This window comes from Elephantulus edwardii, unplaced genomic scaffold (genome assembly GCF_000299155.1).
Source record: "Elephantulus edwardii isolate Elephantulus edwardi_28Jun2011 unplaced genomic scaffold, EleEdw1.0 scaffold00109, whole genome shotgun sequence".
In the NCBI taxonomy this organism is placed as follows: Eukaryota; Metazoa; Chordata; class Mammalia; order Macroscelidea; family Macroscelididae; genus Elephantulus; species Elephantulus edwardii.
Window position 1 is genome coordinate 5,162,478 of NW_006399859.1, and position 9,799 is coordinate 5,172,276.

Sequence of the window (9,799 nt, forward strand, 5' to 3'; positions counted from 1 at the left end):
TCCTTTGTCAGTGTGTCCTTTGCCATTCCCTATCACTCCTCCCTGAGAGAGACTTCACCCCGGGTTCAGAGCTATTGTACATGGGGTCGCTATGAGCTACAAAGAGACGCGACAGCACATAACAACAACAACAACTTCTCTACCTCAAAGGTGATGTGTTAACTCAAGATTCTTGGCTATGGAGAAAAGATCTGATGGTTTCTCTTACATGAACAATTATTCATATTAGTTTCAGGTCCATATTAATCTCATCAACAACCATGAGAGGAATTAAAATAAGAGGAGGAGTTATTGTCAAAGTTGTTGTTACGTCCTATTGCATCAGAACTGACTAGTAGGTTTTCAGAGGCAGTAAAATGCATAGGAGAACAAAGCCCATTTTTTTTCCTATGGAGCAGCTAGTGAATTCAAGCCACATGTCTTATGGGTCAAAAGTAGTCACTTACTAACTTTTGCTCCAGATGGCCAATATGTGCCAGTGGAAAGTGGACAGAGACTGAACACTATCAATACTCAGAGAGTGCCAACAGTCCACAGGGAGTCATGGTGCTAGACCGAAGCCTGCAACGCTGGCAGTTACAAACCATCAGCATCTCTTCAGGAGAAAGAACCATTGAAACCCAATTGAGGGTCAGCTATGACTCAGTGGCAATGAGTTTGAGTTTGAATTTTTTTAATAAGAGAGGTCTGGTGATGCAGTCCATAGCAAGTTATACTGTTAACCCAAAGGCTGTGCTCTGCTGGTGGTTCAAATCCACCAGCGACTTCTTGGAGAAAGATGGGGACAGACTCATCTCTTGTGATTTACAGCCTCAAAAACCATGTCAGAACTTAGTGCATGGAATTGAGTTTGAGTTTTAAAAAGTTGATCTACTAAAACTGTGTTTATTCTGTAACACCTTGAAAAAGATATTTGACCCTAAAAGAAAAAAGATATATTTCACACTTACTTTGAAAGGAAATCCTTTTCTTTGAAATAAAATGACAGCATAAAGCTTTTAAATGGGCATATATTATAAGACTAAACTGACGAAATCTCCAACTACTGTTTTATTCATATGATCAAATATAAACTATTCGGATTTTTTAAAAACTGCAATATACTCAGAATGAAGGCCTTAACAAAATACAAAAGACATATCTCTAGAGATTCAAATTTAAAACTATTTTTTTTAAATGAAAGAGGGAGAAAAATGAACTCTTTCAAATTATCTATAAACAAACTGTCCAAAATGGTAGTCATTAGCTGCACTGACTAACTTTAAATAAACAGAAATAAAATAAAATTTAAAATGCTGTTTCCCAGGTGTAATAATCACATTCCACGGGCATCAGTGAAGAACAGGGAATTTCCATCATCATAGAGAATTCTACTGAAAAGACTGGTTTAGCAATTTTGGTGTTTAAAGAAACCTTACCTGATAGCCCAGTGAAGAGGAGTTGAATTTAAATCTCCTCCCAACTGATCTACAACAGCACCTTTGGAAATATAAAACCTGGTAAAAGCAGACATAAAGGAAAATAAGATTTCAAACTACTCAAAAGGAAAAAAGTGGTGTTTTTGTTTGTTTTTTGTTTTTTTTTTTTTAGTAGTAATAACTGTGCTGGAAAACAGAAACTACAGTAATGACTCTCCTGAAGCACTACGTTTATACAAGTCCGAAAGATTCACACGGCAGTATTAAACACGCTTCTGGTGAAACATTCTTAACAGGAAAGCAATTACTTCTGCTCTAATTAGCATTCAATTACTTACATACCAAACACATGATAACTACTCTATATCTCCTAACTACTACAACACTTTTCAAACAAGAGTTTGTATTTCAAAGATTTAGGATTACAGAAACTCTACTTCTTAACTTGAAGGGAGACAGGTAAACATAATAGGTAAATAATTGGAATTGTTACTTAACAGGTACAAAATTAGAACAGCAATGTGTGAATGAATTCTCAAAGAAAGTGGTAAAAACACACTCAAAATTCTTCTAGAAAAGATAGCATATTGAGTGTTTCTGGTCTCCATTTTCACAGCAAAGATGAGATGCACCATATACGGTAAGAATTTTTTTTAAGGTTAATCTTTTAAAGAGACGGGTTTTCCTGTTTACAGGAACCAGTCTTACTATTCCTAAGTTGCACTTCACATCGTGTCACCTAAACAACACACCTGCTTGTTCCTACAAGGATTTTTTCCTGATGGCAATATGAGTTAGGATATTGTACATTTTAATACCCTTTCACTGTCTCAAACTTTGAGAATTTTAATACACATAAAACACAGAAACACTTACATACACATGTATATATTATATGCAAAAATATAAAATGAAGAAAGAAAAGACACCAGTGGGTAGGGAGCAGTGTTTAAGAACAAGTATTCAATTTAAGTCCACGTGAACCTCAAGTTGTGAGAACTGCACAGTCAGGGTTTGGTGTTTTTATTTCCTTCAAAGTTATTCTCCTGTCTGCCTTTTCTTCCAGATATTATATTGTAAAAACTTAAATGTGTTTTCTACAGTAGATGGAACTTCCTGTTCTACTATGAGAAAGTTTTGCTTTTCCTTCTTTGAAAATGTTCACTTTCACTTCCAGTCCAAGGTTCTTTTTTAGTCTAAGATTAACAGATGTGTGTGGCAGAATTGTTCGGTTATTCACTTACAAGGAAACTATAGATGGTTCATTATTTGTACTTGCACTTGAGGAAAATGACAAAGGGAGAAGTCTGGATTTATAAATAATATGCATATTTCACTTTACGGTGCTTATAATGCGTGTTTAAAAAAAATTGAGGGTGTGTGGCATCCCTGTGTCGAGCCGGCCTGCTGGTACCACATCTCCCACAGCATGTGCTCACTTCTTATCTTTGTGTCTCATTCTGGCACCTCTCACATTTCAAACTTTTTCATAATGCACACTTAGTAGACTACTAAGTAGTGTAAATACAGGTTTTATACAAACTGGGAGACCAAAAAAATCATGTGACTTGCTTTACTGCAGTATCTGCTTTATTACTGTGTGCTCATCTAGAACTAAACTTGCAATATCTCCAAGGTATGCCTGTACACACTTAATAGCCTTAAAGTACATACACCACAACTTACTTTACAAGATCCAGCCTGTTGTTAATAGCAGCCCAATGAAGAAGCGACACATTTTCTTTGTCTGGTTGTCTGACATCATAACCTGCTTCTACCAACTCTTTGCATCGTTCAAAGATGCCATACCTCGTAAAAGGAAAAGGAAGACAAAAAGGCATTATTGATAGCATTCAAAAGAATTTCATCCGTAAAAATTTCTTCCTCAGTCAGGGAGTTGCTCTGCAGACCCAAAAGGTGGACAATGTGTGCAATATTCTTTTACACAATTTATAGCCTCTGAAAACACACTGGCAGGCCAGTTTGATGCCAACTTATTGCCAATTTGATGGCAACAAGAGTTTTTCCCCCTTAAAAATCATTACTTTATCCAACCTGCCTTCAGGTTAACACAGGAATATGGTAATTAAGGTACACATAAATGGGACAGAGTAAGCCAAACATAAGTAAATTTGGTTCACTAATTGATTGGATTAATCCATTAGGGGTGAAATGTAACTTTCTTACATAAATTTTAACACTTTTATTTCCCTTCCTTCAGAATGTCACTTGATCCCCTACAATAGAACCAATTCTTAACTACAATTTTATCCATGAACGAAACAAAAATCATGCAACAATCCCACAATACGTAAACATGGACTGGGGAGAAAGATCAACAATCAAGCACAGGTGTGGTAGAGATAGAGCAGAGGAAATGATTAGGCTTTTTAAGAGGAGAAACATGATATACGAGCTGGGTTGCTTAGACTAATAAAAGTAACCAAGGAACTTCAGGTATGAAACTATATGATGTTCAGAGAAATGGAAACAATTTAGCATTGCTGAAGCATACAGCATAACAGATGAGGCTAGAACAGCAAGGGCCACTTCCATGTTACGCTATAAAATTTAGCCTTTTTAATTCAAAGAAAGGGCTTAAAAGAAAAGTACTCACATTTGAGTTTTAAGAAAAATTGTGTTAATATTATGTATAGTATGGGAGATGATTAGAACAGATGAAACTAGAGACAGATCAATTCACAGGTTATTGGTCGTGGTGAGGAGCCATGCTGCAATCCCAAAGGCACGGAGTTCGAATTCACCAGCTGTTCCATTAGAGAAAGTTGTGCAGTCTCCTCTTGTGTGATTTACTGCCTCCAAAAACCCACTGGAGGGTTGGGCGATGGGCCAGTTCTCACTCAATGGCTCATAACAAGACACATAATAAATACGGGCAGGGGGCAAAGAGCACCTAACATCAGAGAAGCGAACAGTATGGAACAAGGAGAATGGATCCGAGAGAGTTACCAAAACTGAGTGAATAACTGACTGAAGAGAGAGATGCCTCTTTTAAATGCTATACATATTTTTACATTTAACAATTTAGGTTAGCATATTTCTATTCAATAGAAACCATTAAGTTTCAATAGAACACTAAGTACTTTCTTTGAGACTTATTTCTATTTAGAGGGATGAACATTTCAATAGGACTCAGAGACTAAAATGAGATCAAATGGTGGGATAATCTCTGTTTCACATACTATTAAACTAGAATAGTTTCTGCCAGGACAAAAGAAAAAATAAAATTGGGCATGCATGTGTATATATGTGTCTTTGTGGCATGTCTATGTCATTTAGACATAGACAAGGAGACAATGCTAAGTTAAAATATTCATAATTCCTCAAGACCTAAAGGAAACTTTAGGATAGGTATAAAATGTGAAAGTTTTACAGAGATTCTCCTTAAATACAGCCCATTTATGATAACAGAGTTTCACTGTTAACAGAGAAATATTTAAATGTTTTATGCTAATTATAGCAAATATTTACCTTTAGAATATGCTAATCCCCATATAAATTAAGTTTACAAACAATATAAAATATTTACCTAAAGAGTGGATTCTAAGGTTTCCTAAATTTGCATAAGTTAGTAATTAGAACCCTCAAATTAAAAGTATTTTTATGGCATAAGTCATACATTAGACTATGTTAAGGCCAGATTAATTACCAAAAATTTTCACTTTTGATAAAAATTATATCAAGTCAGTGTAATAGCACTACTTCTTTCATGTTCATTAGAAGCACTGATGACAAATTTAGATTTGAATACTAAGAACAGGAATTATTAATAATGTCATCTGACAGATAAAACATTTACAAATATCTACAATCCCTTATTTGAGGTGACGTAGATGCTAATAACCACTGAGATGTAGGATGCTGAAAATTGGAAAATAATTGATTTAATACAGATAACCACATATGGAGATCTCGTCAAGAGAAAATTTTAAAATCCACTATGATAATCCATTATGCTTCACATGATTAAAGAATGCATTTCTACTTTACTTACTGCATCCAAGTCAATAAGCACACAGAAAGTACTCAACAACTAAATACTTGTTAAAAATAGCCACAAATGCATGCGTTAATATTTTCCCATCTACATATTTAGGCTATGAAGAAAAGCCATCATCCACTCCCACTGAGTTGTGACGCACAGGGCCCCTCTCTGAGCTGTCTGAGGCTCTCCCTCTTCATAAGGGGTCTCGGGTGCTGCAGTCTGAGGCGAGCGGCACCACTAACCTAAAGGCTGTGCATGTCTGGCAGACTGAACCCACTTGTAGCTTCATGGGACAAAGATGGACAGTCGCCACTGACTTGCTTCAGGAGTCCTTTGGAGAGCCTCTGTAAGTTAGCAGCAACTCAACAGCAGTGAGTTCGCGTTTGGAATAGTTCAAGTAGAAGATTGGTCATCTTTCTCCCAGGGAGATGATAATGGAGCCAAACCACTGATCTAAAGAGCTGCATCGCCAGAGCTCTTTACTTGGGTTCTCATTCTCACTCACTGCCATGAAGTCAGGACTGACTCATCGCAGGCCTCAAATAGCCCAGAAAGAGACTGTCCATCTTTCTCCCCCAGAATTGCTGGTGGATTCGAACCTCCAGAGAGGTTCAGCCCTTGGGTGAAAGTCCAAGGTGACTCCCTATGGACTATGCCACGAGAGGTCTCACGTTTAGGTTACAGTACATTTTAAAAGACAAAGATTTTGGTTTCAAATCAGAGGTTTACTTTAGTGTCATTTTTTAAGTCACACACACACACACACACACACACACACACACACACACACACACACTTAATAAACCACAGCACCTCACAACAACAGCTTGAGTTTTAGGTTTGTTGAGTTTTGTTTTTTGAGGGTTTTTTCCCCCCAAATAAGACTGTACCTCATCATAGTCAGAAAACTGGTCCGACTCTAGAAATACAAAGCAAGAATTCTACTACTGAAGCAGGGTTGCACAATTTGACAGGTAGAAGAAAGGGTGGATAAAGAAAAGGGGGGAAATCCAGTGTAAAAAACAATGTACATGAACTTTCAAAGTAAACCAGTATTTTTTTTTCTTAAAAAGGGAATAGTGGGCATAGCTCAATGGTGATTAATTTGACAATGTATAGGAATGATCATATGAAATAAATGTGAATGAAAGGGTGGGGAAAGGAAATACAAAGCAGTCCTGTCGTGGTATAGCTCTCACAGGTTTCACTGGGAAGATACTTTTACTAAGAGCTATTCACAATCTAATGGTAAAATCTGCACATAAACAGCTGAAGGACACTGCTGTAAATGCTCTGCTGCTGGCATGAAAAAATGGTATCAGCACTGGTATACTACTACTAAGACCTGAGGAAGGCATGGGAGTGCCAGAAATATCATAAATAATCCCACAAAACATACAGATTACAAAGCATTTGGAAGACTTACTGAGTAGCTTTTACAATGTCGCAGTTACTAGAGTCCTCTATAAGAGGAAGAGTTTCCTTCGCCTTTGCAAGTTCTTCATTTTCATGTACACAGATGCCATGTTGACCAAATCCTGGAGGGTGCGGTCCATGGCTGTGATTCCTGCACTGAAGAGAGAGAGGAATTTGACAGAGCACAGTGACAGAACTGATAGTACACAACTGCATAATGAAAAATTTTCTATAATCAATAATTAGTTACTGAAGTAAAAATGTTCAGGTGTATCCCAGGGAAGATTTTATCTTAATTGTATTTACAAGAAAAGATGTTTGGTATCACAACAATAACTCACTGCCATCAAGCTGGAACTGACTCATACCTGACTTTCCAGTGAGTTTTCAGAGGCAGAGGCTCATAAGGAAAACTACCCATCTTTTTCCTGCAGAGTAGCTAGCTGGTGGATTCAAACTGTATACCTTTAGGCTGGCAATACCACTCTATCCACTAGACCACCAAAGTATCAAATTACTTTTTTTGGTCATAAAACAAAGGCCATCAGCAGAAAAGAACATAAATGGATCTTCTTATTTGTAATGGGTAGGGGGCATAGCTTTTTGCATCATGGTGGCTGTTGTTAAGTGCCATAGAGTCGTAGGTGACTCATAGCGACCCTCTGAACAAAAGTCCTCAACACTTGCATGACTTTCATCCTTTCTCCAGGTTTATAGGGTTTCCAGAGGCAAGCTATTTATGGAAGTGGATGCCACTCCTGCTTCTAAGCTTGTTTTAATTGGGGAGCTCCACCCAATACCCCTGCTTCAGGAAATTTGTAGGTAGGTGCATCATTCATTCTTCTTAAATGTAGGCAGAAGCTATGATCTGATGAAAGCCAATGAGATACGGGAAAGGTGATGAGAAAATCCTTCCCATGATTATGGAATTGTTGTTGTTATGTGCTGTCGAGTTGCTTGCGACTCATAGCCACACTATGTTCAACAGCCCTAAACTCTGCTCTGTCCTGATTATGGAATTATGTAATGTTATTTAAGACCCTGTTTTAACTGATTGGAGGAACTCTTCTGCTGGTGTTGAAGTAATAAGGCTACATGGTAAGAAACAGTGCTGTGAGCAGCTTCAAGGTGTGAAAGTGGTCAGCAAATGACAGCTGGCAGGAAAACAAGGCCCTCTTAACTATTTCATCTATATGTGTCACAAAGAATTCGCTGAAAAATAAAGGGTGGAGATTAGTTCATTTTATTGGTTTGTCATTAATAATTATTACTATTGTTTTTAATTTTAAAAATGTTCACGTCAATAATTCTAAAATTATTATTCCTATGTTATGCATGTAGAAAAATAGAAGGTCTGTGTAAATATTTCCTCAGAGAGGAAATAAACTTTTCATTTTCTTCTAAATTCTATGCTTTTATAAGCACTTGCTTGGAAATAATTACATTTCAGAGCCTGGGACTAGACTTGCTTCAAAATTTTAAGACTACATAGGAATTTTCCTTTGAATGCTCTTCTACTTTTACCTACTTTTAAAGTAAAGTTTACAAAGCATATGTTAATTTCAAACATTTATGTACATCTTGTTCTATAACATTAATTTACCATACCTACAGTGTCTCATCATAGAAGTCCAGAGGCAAATATAAGTAATTTATGATATAAATCAGACTACCAATTATGACTCAAAAACACAAGTAACAGAAGGTAAACTAGAAAAATAAGACTATATGAAAATTAAATCCTTATGGGGATCAAAAGACTCCTCTAAAATATGAAAAAGAGGCTTCCTTTTTGTGCAGATAGGACTCCTGCAAACATGGCCATCATTCCCAAAATTCAGCAAACTTTCTACAAGAAGTGTGGCAAGCTCCAACCTCACCAAGTGACACAGTACAAGAAGGGCAAAGGCTCTCTCCAGGCCCAGGGAAAGCAGCATTATTATAGGAAGCAGAGTGTGTCTGGTGGGCAGACCAAGCCAATTTTTCAGAAAAAGGTAAAAACAACAAAGATGATGATTGAAAATTTCAATGTGTTGAGCCAAACTGCATATTTAAAAGAATGTTGGCTATTAAAAGATGCAAGCACTTTGAACTGGGAGGAGATAAGAAGAGAAAGGGTCAAGTGACCCAGTTCAAAGCTTCAACTTGTTTTATTAGTAAGACAATAAAGATAAACTCTTGAGATTTTCATGTTAAAGATCATATTAAAAGAGAACCTACAGTTTGGCACTTCCTCAAAAAGATGAACATAGAAATTCCAATTGACCCAGCTATTCCACTACTTGGAGTATACCCTGAGAATACGACAACAGAGGCACAAACTGAGATTTGTATACCAATGTTCATACCAGAATTATTCACCATCTCAATAATATGGAAACAGCTCAAATGTCCAAACACAAATTAATGTATTGAGAAATTATGGTAACATTCACACAATGCAAACTATGCAGCACATAGGAGCAATAACTTTGTAAATTATTACCTAACTTGGGAGGGACTGGAGAGTAGTATGCTGAGTGAATTAACTCAGTCCCATAAGGATAAATACTGTATAAAACTGTTATTGTAGAATGAGTATAAGGATCCAGGAGGAGTGGGAGAAGCTGGAAGCAGAGGGATGTGTATGTGCAGGGATTAATCATTGGGTTGTACAATTTAATGAGGGGGGTGAGGGAAATTGAAAGAATTTGTTCAAATTTGTATTCGAATTTTGTAAATAAACTAGTGGGGGGGGGGAAGAGAACCTACACATTGGGGGAAAATATTTGGCAACAGTACATCAGGGACTAATCTATAAAACTTATAGAAATCTTCAAAACTAAAACTGGGCACAGAACATAAACATTTCACCAAAGAAGATATTCAAGTGGACAATATAAACACATGAGAACATGCCATCATTTTTTAACCATTAAAATATGATCTTGATTTAAAAACTATCTCAAAAAGAGATTTC

General features: G+C 36.7%; 1 protein-coding gene across 2 annotated transcripts in view; it reads right to left on the bottom strand.

Moving 5' to 3' along the window:
• The window catches only part of ZDHHC13 (zinc finger, DHHC-type containing 13), a 68,901-nt gene that overhangs the window by 36,491 nt on the left and 22,611 nt on the right, over positions 1-9,799 (bottom strand). The window contains exons 2-4 of one of the 2 annotated variants that reach the window (XM_006892018.1): positions 6,851-6,996; positions 3,105-3,227; positions 1,419-1,496 (exon numbers count right to left, since the gene is read on the bottom strand). In XM_006892018.1, coding sequence (XP_006892080.1) covers positions 1,419-1,496; positions 3,105-3,227; positions 6,851-6,996 — 347 coding nt within the window. The remainder of the gene's footprint in view (positions 1-1,418; positions 1,497-3,104; positions 3,228-6,850; positions 6,997-9,799) is intronic. The other variant, XM_006892019.1, reaches the window with a different exon arrangement.